Source organism: Gopherus evgoodei, unplaced genomic scaffold, assembly GCF_007399415.2.
Source record: "Gopherus evgoodei ecotype Sinaloan lineage unplaced genomic scaffold, rGopEvg1_v1.p scaffold_44_arrow_ctg1, whole genome shotgun sequence".
In the NCBI taxonomy this organism is placed as follows: Eukaryota; Metazoa; Chordata; order Testudines; family Testudinidae; genus Gopherus; species Gopherus evgoodei.
In genome coordinates this window covers 1,719,499-1,731,586 of record NW_022060065.1, presented here as the reverse complement: position 1 = coordinate 1,731,586, position 12,088 = coordinate 1,719,499, and the positions used below count along the sequence as shown (strand labels likewise).

Genomic DNA, 12,088 nt, shown 5'->3' with positions numbered 1-12,088 from the left:
CTTGACCGTTGAACCAGGGCATACTGCAAAGCAAAGGTATGGACCGAGGACCAATGGAGCTGCGCGACAGATCTCGTGGGTAGGAACACGAGCCAGCAAGGCAGCAGATGAAGCCTGAGCCCTGGTAGAATGCACGGTGATGTGGCTTGGGGAAATATGAGCCAAATCATAACAAGTGCAGATGTACGCCATCACCCAAGATGAGATCCTCTGAGAGGAAAACAAGCAAGCCTTCCCTTTGGTCTGCTACCGTGACAGAGCTGGGGCACCTTACGAAATGGTTCTGTCAGTGCAATATAAATGCGAGCACTCTACAGATGTCCAGGGAGTGCAATTGTTGTGCCCATTGCGTTGAGCTGTGGGTAAAATGAAAGGCTGAAACCACCTTAGGGAGGAAAGCCGGGTGTGGTCATAACTGCACCTTGTCTTTGTGAAACCTAGTGTACGGCGGAACCACCGTAAGAGCTCTGAGCTCGGAGACTCGTCTGGCCGATGTAACAACTACGAGGAAAGTTGTCGTCCAAGACAGGTATAGCAGAGGGCCGGTCACGAACGGCTCGAATGGGGGAGACATAAGTCTGGTTAAACTAGGTTGAGGTCCCAGGCTGGGGCTGGGCGGCGCACCCGAGGGTGCAAGCGCTCCAAGCCCTTGAGGGACCTCGAACCCATAGAGTGTGAGAACACGGAACATCCACCTTAGCCTGGCTGGAAGGTAGAGATGGCTGCCGAGTGTACCCTCAGTGATGATACTGCCAGGTCCTGCCCCTGAAGGCCAGAGGCAGGCCAAATAGAGGGGATCGAGACCTCAGTAGGAGCAAGATCGAGCGTATTGCACCTGTAGAAGAAACGCTTCCAGTCAGCCAGGTACGTTGACCAGGTGGAAGGCTTCCTGCCACCCCGGCTCAGTTACGCAGCAGCCACACCGTGAGGCGAAGAGGCTGCAGGTCTGGGTGACGAAGCCTGTCGTGGCCCTGAGTGATGAGGTCTGGGTGGGGTGGCAGGGTAATTGGGTTGGTTATTGACAGGCCGAGCAACGTGGTATATCAGTGCTGCCTGGACCACGCTGGAGTGATCATGATGATGCGCGCTCTGCCCCTGCGGAGTTTGAGTAGGACCTAATGAACCAGTGGGAAGGCATAAAGGAGTTGGCCTTTCCATGGCATCAGGAATGCGTCCAAGATCGATCCCGAGGAGAGACCTTGGAAGGAGCAGAACATCTGGCATTTTCTGCTCTCGCGGTGAGCGAACAGGTCTATGTGAGGAAAAATCTCCACTTCTGGAAAGCAGAACGCCTCACATGGGGTAGAGTGACCACTTGTAAGACAGGAAAGACCTGCTGAGTCAAAGCGCCAAGGCGTTCCGAACGCCTGGGAGAAAGGACGTCACCAGCTCCATCGAGTGGGCCATGCAAAAGTCCCAGAAATGGATGGCCTCCTGACAAAAGGGGGGAGGGCCATGTCCCTCCCTGGTTATTTATGAAGCACATGGCCGTTGTGTTGGCTGTAAACACCGAGATACCACGGCCTCGCAGCTGCCGCTGGAACCCCTGGCACGCCAGGCGGACTACTCTCATTTTTGGGGCATTGATGTGAAATGCCAGCTCCCGAGAAGACCAAAGGCCTTAAGCTCGGAGGTGACCATGAGCACTCGAGCAGAGAGATGACGCGTCCGTCGTCAGGGGCAGTGAGGGCTGGGGCGGATGGAACCGCATCCCTGCCCACATTAGGGAGGGAGTTAGCCACCACTCTAGGGAGCCTAAGGTGCTCGAGGGAACGGTGACTACCATTACCATTGGCCCCCTGTCCGGGCAGTATGCCGAGGTGAGCGGGACTGGGAGAGGACGGAGGCGGAGCTTGGCGTGTTTGGTTACAAACTTGCGGGCAGCCATGGACCCAGGAGACTGAGACAAGTGCGAGCCGAGGTTGTTGGGAAAGTCTGCAGACCTCGGATGATTGTTGCCACCGCCTAAAACCGCGGCTGTGATAAGCAGGCTCTGGCTAGGTCGGAGACCAAGATAGCCCCTAGGAAGTCCAACCTCTGCGTGGGAACCAGAGTGGATTGCTCTATAGTAATCATCAGGCCTAGACCTGTGAATAAGACCGTGATGATGCCCACGTGCTGAGTGGTTTGTGTCTCGGAGTCTCCTCGGATAAGCGAATCGTCCAGATATGGAAAAACGCATATCCGACATCAGCGAAGATAGGCGGCGACTATGGCCATATACTTGGTCAATACCTGTGGGGCTGCAGAAAGGCCAAACAGTAGGACCGTAAACCAGAAGTACTGACGGTTGGCTAGAAAGCGGAGGTATCTCCTGTGCGGAGGGAAGATGGCATTGTGAAAGTACGCGTCCTTCATATCGAGGGCAGCATAGCAGTCCCCAGGAGGCAAGGATGAGATAATGGTTCCCAGGGATACCATGCGGAACTTCAACCTTATCCTAAAATGGTTGAGTCCGCGCAGGACTAGGAAGGTCTGAGACCTCCGTTCGAGTGGGGGACTAGGGCATAATGGGAGTAAACCCCCTTGCCCCTTTCGTCTGTCGGCGTCTGCACCTCTTGTACGAGGAGTTGCTCGTGAGAGGGGTCCCTGAAGGGGGACAGGGTTGGAACAAATTAGAGGTGGTACCCATGCTCCACCGTGCGCAGAACCCAGCGATCTGAAATTAACTGGGGCCACGCCAGGAGAAAGCGGGATTGGGATCCCGACCTGTGACTGGTACACTGCCCTCAGGTGCACCTTGGAAGGTTCGTCTTTGGTCCCAGCGGTAATTGCGAGGGACCTTGACCTTGGCTCTTTAGGGGTCCTGATGTTTGTCTGCGACCACCTTGGCCTCGCCGTTTGCCAAAGTCCTGTCTCTGGCTAGGCACAGAGTATGGCAGCTGGGGACAGAAAGGCCTGCGTTTGGTCGCTGGCATATGCATGCTGACAGAGCGCATTAGGACCCTATTGTCCATCAGGCTTCGCAGCCTGGGGCTGTCTTTGCCGCGAAGAGGCCTTTACCAAGAAAGGGTAAGTCCTGAATGGCATACTGCAGCTCCGGCCGGAGGTTTGAAACCTGAAGCCATGAGATGCACCTCATGGCGACACCAAAGGCCAGAGTCCTGGCTGCTGAGTCTGCTGCGTCCAACGAGGCCTGGAGGGACGCTCTGGGTACCTTTTTCCCCCATCCTCCAAGACGACAGCGAACTCTTGGCGGGAGTTTTGAGGGAGCAACTCCATAAACTAAACTACCTTCACCCAGGTGCTATAATTATAGCAGCTAAGCAAGGCTTGTTGCTTTGCTACCCAGAGCTGCAGGGCCTCTGCAGAGTACACCTGGCGGCCAAGTAGGTTCATTCGCCAAGCCTCCTTCGGTTTCGGGGCTGGCGCCCGCTGGCCATGCCAATACCTCTCCTTAACAGACTGAAAGACTAGTGAGCAGAGAGGAGAGCAGACAGACGAGTAGTCGTATCCCTTAGAGGGCACCATAACAGGGTCCTCTACCTCTCGGACCTCCTCCATCTCAGGTTGTCGGGGGGCATATCAGAATCGTGGTCCTGAGCATAAGATCTGTGCATGTGGGATGACACGGATGAGTGTCTGGATGGCCATGGAGGTACTAAAAAAAAAAAAAAAGGCACAGGCAGAGTCTCTGACTCTATCGGACCTTGCCCAACTCGGCACCAAGGACCGGCACCGGGAGGCGTACCGGTACCTGGAACGAGATCCAGACCTGCAACCAGAACGGTGCCAGGAGGTCGACCGAGATCTCGAGGCTCGGGGAGAGACTACGGGAATCACGGTACCTGTCGCGGTGCCGGGAGTCGGAACGGTGCCAATAGTAGCGGGTCGGCGAATGGGATACCGACCGGTGCGGCGAGTGTGACCAGTACCGATGAGGAAAACAGCACCGGGACTGCAAGTGGTGTCGGGTATGCCGACGGGACCTGGAGCGTCTGCGGGACCGTGATCATGAACGATGCCGCTCTGCTGTGCTGACAGAGGACGGTCATATGAAGAGACTGTATTACCCGCACCGGCGGTGCCGGGGTCAGGCAACATCGACTCTGTCATGGCAATGAGATCCCTCGCCATTGGTAATGTCTCCGGCGTGGAGGGAACCAGCAGGCTCAACCACAGTGCATACTGGGGATCTGTCGGGCACCGGCTTCGATGGCCCTTGTGGGACCGGGATCGACGGTGCTGACGTCGTCGGTGCCTCAGCAGGTGTCGGTGCCGGGCGATCCGACTTAGACGAGCTCTCTGGCTGTGGTGCAGTTGGCACGGAAGCAGCAGGAGCAGTAAGCTCAACCACAGCGTGTGCCGGGGAGCCGTCAGGCACCGGATTCGATGGCCCTTGTGGGACCGGGATCGATGGTGCTGACGTCGTCGGTGCCTCAGCAGGTGTCGGTGCCGGGCGATCCGACTTAGACGAGCTCTCTGGCTGCGATGCAGGTGGCACGGAAGCAGCAGGAGCTGGGGGCTCAACCACGGCGCGTGCCGGGGAGCCGTCAGGCACCAGCAGGAATTGTAGGCTCTCTCGACCTCGGAGGAAGGGAGCGGTGCCGAGTCTACTTCGGTGCCGGCGACGTCCGGTGCCGAAGGGCCTTGGCAGTACCGGCGGGGTCCAGTGCCGAGGAGGTGCTTCTGCCAGCCACTTGATCATCGCTCGGTGCCAAAGGTGAAGGGGTAAGTGAAAGTCCCGCTCCTTTTTGTTCTCGGCTTAAAAGCCTCGCAAATGGGGCACTTAGCTGTCAAGTGTGATTCCCTGAGGCACTTCAAACAGGAGTCGTGTGGATCTCCCTTCGGCATCGGCTTCTGGCAGGCCGAGCCCATTTTAAAACCCGGTGAGCTGTGCATGGGCTCCGGCACCGGGTGCAGGGAAAGGGCTACTTCCTGAACCCCGTTAACTATTACTAAACTAACTATGTTAGCAAAGAAAAAACGTATAACTATACAAATATATATATAAAAGAATTATAACTGCATAACTATATACGAGAACTACGAGTAGCTAGGGAAGTGGAGGTCAGCTAAGCCGCGCTCCACTGTTCCAACGACCGACACGGGCGGTAAGAAGGAACTGAGGAGCGGGTGGGCTGGCAGGGGTATACATCGAGCACCATGACGGCGCCACTCTAGAGGGCGACCTGCCGGCCCACTGAGTTGCTAGGGTAAAAGTTTTCCGACGAATGTGCACGCGCAGCGCACACACCTAACTGGAATGGATATGAGCAATCACTCGAAGAAGAACAATCTGTTCCACCTTGTATTTAGCTGTGACATGATTAAGTTTCCCAGTCCTGAAGAAGAGCTCTGTGTAAGCTCAAAAGCTTGTCTCTCTCACCAAGAGAGCTTGGTCCAGTAAAAGCTATTACCTCCTCCACCTTGTCACACTAATATCTGGGACTGACACAGCAACAACACTGCATATGTTAAATAACTACAGGTATGTAAGAGATCCCCATTGCAAAGCATGCTTGAGACAGCATGGGGCCTGCATTGCCCTAGGTGCACAAAACAAGATACTATTAGAATGTCACTGCAACAAGAAAACAAAGCAAAGGTGGCCAGATACTGAGATAAATATATTCGGGCTAAGATTGTGAAATTCAGGTGAGAGTGCTAAAGACCTAGCTGTAGTGGGACCACTGGTCGTTCTAGCTGAGAGCACCTGATGAAGGACGGTGAGATCACAAAAGGAAAAACGACCTGGTTCTTAAAAGGGCTGAGTGCCTGCAGCTTCCACGGACTTCCATAAGAGTGTGCTCCTCTCAGAATCAGGCGGACATTCCTGGTTTTGAGGCAGGAAGAGGAAAGAATAAGAGGACTCAGGGAATTAAAATGCAGTCTAACCTCCTTTCCTGGAAACCAGCCAGAGCTGAGAAAACAGTGACCTTGTGAGCACCTGAAGGCCAATGGGACAATGAACCACCACCACCACCAAGGTGGCAGCACCCAATAGAAGCTCAGAGTTCCTGGGCTGGCGTATATTGGTATTTACCTCAATGGACCTGCACCAATTTACAGCAGCTGAGGATCTGGACCAAGTTATTTTTTTCAAAGAGATAAATGAGCACCAAAGAGGCCATACTGCTGCCTTCAAGGAAGCATTTGAAACCATTCCACAAACCGTCTCAGTGGAGATTGAACCTGGGTACTCCCAGGGTTGAATCTACCGCACGTGTAGCCGCAGAAGTCTCCAGTGACAGTGCAGGTGACTGCAGGATGGTGGAGGTGGGTAGTTTCTGATGTGCTTACTCTACCGATGTATGTGGTAGAATGGAGACACAACGCTGGACTAGAGTGTAAATATTGCTAGTTAGTGTCAAGTTGAGTAGAGGTATCGGGGGGAGGAAGGGGAGAATTGGTTCTTGGGTCCAGTGCTATTCCTCATTCTCACTGGAGGCTGAAAGGAAACTATAACAACGCAGGTTGTGGCTGTCCTGAAGTTAAGAGAGACTGTAATGGGTTAAAAACATGTGATTAAAATACAATTCACTCGGGTAAGTTTCGGAAGTGAGCTGAAATCTGCTAAGTAGATCCAGCATGACTCTTATGCAGGAAGGACTGAAATTATACACAATACAGGCTGCACAGCAGCATTTTAGGGAAGGATCTGGGGGTGAGAGTGATAATACTGATTAAGAGTCAGTACTATAGCAAAATAAAGGCATGTTATATTGGGTCATATTAATAAGTCACATGGATGCTCAAAAATTATCCACCCCGACTTGCTTTTCCTTAGTTTCTTGATCCCTGGAACACTGCACCCAGTTTTCAACAGCATGGGCCAGATCCTCACCTGATGTAAATCAGCCTAGCTCCACTGATTGCCTTGGGCACTATCTGGATTTACACCAGTTGAGGATCTGGGTCCATGTTATTAAAAAAGAGAAAAAATAGTGAGTAACCTCAAAGGCAGACAAGCAAAAACTGAAGGAAAGGTTGGAGGAAAAAGACCTAATAGGAAAGATCAAGAGAACTGGGTATTAACATTACCAGGAACATTAACGGGAGACGTGGCTATACACAGAAATACAAACCTTACAAAGGAGACTAGATCAATAAACCTGGTATTAGTCATGGAGGGCAGGTAATCATGTTGTCATACTGCATTCTAAATGGCTTAAAGAACATACTTAATAAATACTACTACAGAAGGAGTATGTATGAGCACAGGATTGGGATCTAAGAATTCCTGAGTATTATGGCAGGTGGCACTAGGCTGCAGTGTTATATTCCCTGTTAAAGTTCTTTTTTGTGACATGTGAGGAAGTTTCCACTCTTGGGAAGATATGCTGTTGTGTTGTTAGTTTTGAGTTATACAAAGTTGTGTGTAGAGGAAGCTTTATGAGACAGGGCACTGTGCAAGCAGCAGGAGAGTCTGCACTCTCTCTGGGGTTCTGCTTAGAGTCAGTTCTTGACACAGGGTTGCTCCAGGGAAACCACACATTAGTGCTGAGCTGAGATTCGTAGCAGAAGGATTGCCCCACCTGCTGTTTGACCATGTCATTTCAGGACTGTTGTGTGTGTGCGCGCGCGCGCGCAAATAAAGCAAGTTGCACTTGGAGTACACCAGACTCTGTCACTAATGTCTCCTTCCCTGGAGAGCAGAACTGAAAGGCCCAGAACATCTGCTGCTTCTCTGTAGTGGGGCCACACTGGTGTCAGAAGGGGAACTGTACTGTTCTGCCCATTTTATACTTGGGGAACAGAGGCAAACACTTGCCCAACATCCGAGGGCATCGCTGCCAGGATGAGAGCTCATCCCTGGTGCACTGAAAGCCCACTGATGAGGCAAGCTAATTATAAAATGCTTTGTGAGAGTGACAACCAAGGCAGTCATCAACGGATGACCAGATGAAGTAACATGGTTGAGCAGTACAGTAGCTAACTTTGTCATTGCCAGCTCTTCGCCCAGGCATCTCTGCTGACATCATATGTCCCAGCTCTCCAGAGTGAGGGAAAAGCGTAGCAGGGGCCATACTGGTGCTCATACACCATGCTGATGGATGTGGTATTAAAGCAAAAATAGATCAGAGCAGGCCATATAAAACTTGGGGCCTAGTGGCTAGGGAGCTACTGGATCCCCCAACTTAGAACTTCCATGGGATAGAAGAATCCCCAGATGAGATCAAGCCACGATAGCTAGCTCCTTCACAACCTGTTTTAGTCCCTGGCATAGGAGGCACGTCAGGGATAAGGTAAGCTTAGCAGTTATAATCAACCATAGCCAGCCAGCCAGAGTAAAGCAGCCTTCAGCCTGGAATAGAACCAAGCAGAACCTTGTATAGAGACAGTCCTGGTATCAGACAGCCACAGCTGTCTTCTTTGCAGCCTTATCTCTGCCACACCCAGCAGATGCTGACCATAACTGTAAATTTAAGTCCTTGTGGTGTGTTGAATTACATGGAAATAAAAACAAGTTACAAAGAGAGGCTAGAATTGCAATAGTGTTGAATATTCTGTTTCTCAAATTCATTTTTTCAGTGACTGAACAAATGACGAGAGAATTTCAGCTATTATCAAATACCCAGACTGAAAGACTTAACAGAGAGTATCAATAGTTTATATAACAATATTTCTATTAGCCCTGCACTACTATAGGTTATATATGTTAACAAAAAAAAGTAGCAGCTGATTTTTCCATCTATTTACAGTATTTTATAGCAATTACATATTCCACTTTATCCTGCATTGATATAGACAACTATTCTGCACATATGTATAGTTCTCCAACTCACACATTTCCTGAAAGGAAGTTACTAGGAAGCATAAGCCAAATGGAACACCAGACCACAGTATAATGGCATTTACTTTCAATTTTTCGCATTATCTGTGTGATAGCATATGGTGCCTTCATGTAACTTAAAAATAAGCTGAATTATTTTCTTAGGTATGTTCAGAGCTAAATAATGGCAGTCCTTTTTGTTTTATTTCTCTAGTTATATTTTATTGCAATTGTCGCTCCCCCCCCCCCGCCCTCCCAAAATAAGGGAGCAACAAAAGCAAAAAGAACAAAAAAGTAAAGGAGTGGAAAGGGAGAGAAAGGAAAGGCAGAATGGGGGCAGGGATTGGAAAGGAGAGCAACATCTGTTTCCATCGGGTTTCTAAAAAGTCAGACCAAATCTTTTCAAATTTGTCAGAGGTCCCGCCTCTCCAAAACATTACCCGCTCTTTAGCTGCCCGGTAAGCAAAGTCTATGTGCCAAGCTCCTACCCCTGGACGCAGTCTGCTCTTCCAGCTAAGCAGTATCAGTCATTTGTCTACAAGCAGTGCTCTGGAGAGCCAAGCATTCTGTGAAGCTGGGATGTTTCCAAGATAATGGGCTATATCCCAAAACGCAGCTCTTGGAAGTCATTTTTATGGAGGGATCCAATATCGTATTAATCCTCCGGCAGCCAAAAGGATTGTATCCTGGGACAGTCCCAAAACATGTCAGCCTCTATGGCTCCGGGAGACAAGTACGGACAAAATATAATTTTTTTCTGCCAAATCAGCCATAACTGTAGATCTACATTAGATTTTTTTTCTGACTTGCAAGGAACTTCCCCATTGGCTAGGGTTCAAGGACATTCACAAATCTTTGTTGCATGTCTGGTGCAGGGAATCTAAATTACAGAGAATCTTTTGGGCCAAGTCGTCATAACAGGCTAAGCTAGCTGGGCAGTCCCAGTTAATGGAGTGATATTGGGGTGGGGTTTGTTTGCATAGCTCCAACAAATGTTGCTGCCACTAGCAAGAATATAATATATTGAAATTAAATTTGCCAAAGACAGAGGTACTACAGCACTGGTTCCATTCCTAAGAACTTGGCAGGTCCCAAATATTCTACACTTGTTTTTTAAAGGAATGCTTACTTCTTAAAGTTGCCATAACTAGGAATGGCCAAATATCTTGGCACACCAGCACACTACAAGTGCTATTAAGGAAAGTCAGCATTTTATATAATGCCCCATAAATATAGCTACAGCAGGAATGGAAAGTCATCCTTGTGTTAATCGGACTGCCAGTTTAGAAAGATACTTTGAATTTCCAGTAATTCTCTCACCCGTGATGAATCAAATTTAATATTTTTCCAAACAAACATTTCCAGCTGTCAAGATATCAAAATTATTATTTTGTAGGATGATACTTATGTATCTTTAAGAACTAGCTCAAACTGAATTATTGAGCAATACTCTCTGCTGGTTCAGCTTCACTGAAATCAAATTACCTTAGCAAAGAACTTTATCATGAAAGATCAAGATTATGGGCCCTGTTTGTAAAATATAATCTCCAAGGTTTAAAAATCTAGTGATCTCCCTATGCAGTCTTCCAGTTCCTTACTGAGAGTGCGGATCGTGGCTGATCATGACAGGGTTCAAACAGAAATTCCCTTTTGTTTCTAAATACTACAATAATGTAGTTACCACTGAAATAATGATACTAATAAATTAAAAATAACACTGATGCATTGTTAAAGACATTTAAAGGGTGAAGTTGGAGTAACAAAATCCAAACTTGTAAGTTTTTCAACAATGGTATTTACACGCACTTGGAAAAGTTAAATCTATTCAACCTTCCAAATAGCAATCTTCCCTTCTTCCCTTCCAGAACCACTAAGAACGTATCTGTCCTCTGCAGAGCATAGTGCCTTCACCGTATCAGCATGGCCCACCAACTCCTTCTCCACAGTTTTCTTTTCAGCATCTATCACGTAGATCTTTCCCCTGGTCTTGCCCTGGGATATTCCTCTGCTGCCAATCCAGATCTGAAAAGCAGAATAAATTTTTAACGCATTACATTCCACTTCTGTTCGAAGATACAGCCTAAGCTGTTTCGACAAAGGAGTTGTTTTATATGCCCCTAAAAGGTGCAGTCAGTGGTATTCTGGTCATGTTCGAAAATGGTAAAACCCAAGATCTCTCAAAGCTACTTGTTGGAGCCAATGGTTTGTATGTTTCTATACAGGATGTATAGCCACTATTACATTTTTAATAAGGGTTGCTAACTAGAAAGAAGCATATTCAAGAATGACAAAATGGGCAAAATTATTTGTCTTTGCTTCCTTGCTAAAATAAGGAAATCATATAGTAAATTGTCTGATTTTAATTAAATGAATTTAGAAGTAAGCCTGTAGCTGACAGCTGTAACACTATCATCTTCTGTCATTGCCAGGCAGCCACTCTGGCCCAGCCTGGCAACTCTAGTAAATGCTGTTTCGTGTTTACAGCAGGGATATGTGGGTATTATAGGTCTTACCATTGGCCCAGTCCTAGCCTAGGGGAGAAAGAGCCACACTGCTGCATCGCTGGCAGGCTTAAAGACAGGAGTATTGAATGTTCAAACTGGGGAGATGGGAAGCTCAGGAATGTCTGCTGATTTTTCGTTTTTGGATAAGGGAGTTGCACAATGTTATGTACAGTGTTACTGGGCTATGAATGAGTGGAGGGGAAGAGGGATGACACTGCAGATGGAGCAGAAGAGGGCTCTGGGTTTCTGAGTAATCCTTTAATTTACAGGCTGGTTGAGTATCCCAGAGCTTGTGAGGTTCTGTTTCTACAGTACCTTTCTCTGTTTTCCCATTAGGTCCTGGCTCACCAACCTAGCCTCAGTGGCAGAGCAGCTTCCCAATTCCACAGGATCCTTTATGAAGTGATCGTACATTTCGGGGGAGACAGGCTGGGGACTCTGACTGGGATTATTTCAGAAGAGTCTGGAGTTATTGTCACCATCTCATTGTGGAATATTTTGGCTAATATTTACAGAAATAACCTTTGCCCCTGACCAAATGGTGGCCTCACTTGCAGCACCCGCAGACTTCTGAAAGTGACTGGTATATTGTGACTGAAAGGGCTGAGTGACATGCCCAGAAGATGGTGATATGGGGGAACTGCTCGGGGCCTTTAACCCAGTTAGGGTGGGCACATGATGATTAGATAGGAAGAGACCATCTTCCAGACGCAGGCCAGCTAATCAGCATTTATTATTTTTCCACTAGTCTTTCCTTGGGCTTTATCATTGGAGCATAAGGCATTAAATATCAAGGGACCTAATCTTTGGTTCACACTGTTTAGTGAAAAGGTCAGTGACTAACAAAGTCATCATGCATTTAATCATG

The 12,088-nt window shown here is 48.6% G+C and overlaps 1 protein-coding gene across 3 annotated transcripts in view; it reads right to left on the bottom strand.

The window, feature by feature from the left end:
- Positions 1-8,425: 8,425 nt before the first annotated feature.
- The window catches only part of DENND3 (DENN domain containing 3), an 83,315-nt gene continuing 79,652 nt past the window's right edge, over positions 8,426-12,088 (bottom strand). For all 3 annotated transcript variants that reach the window (XM_030546379.1, XM_030546381.1, XM_030546382.1), the window contains one exon: positions 8,426-10,738. In XM_030546379.1, the coding sequence (XP_030402239.1) occupies positions 10,538-10,738 (201 nt within the window). In that variant the 3' untranslated portion in view covers positions 8,426-10,537. The remainder of the gene's footprint in view (positions 10,739-12,088) is intronic.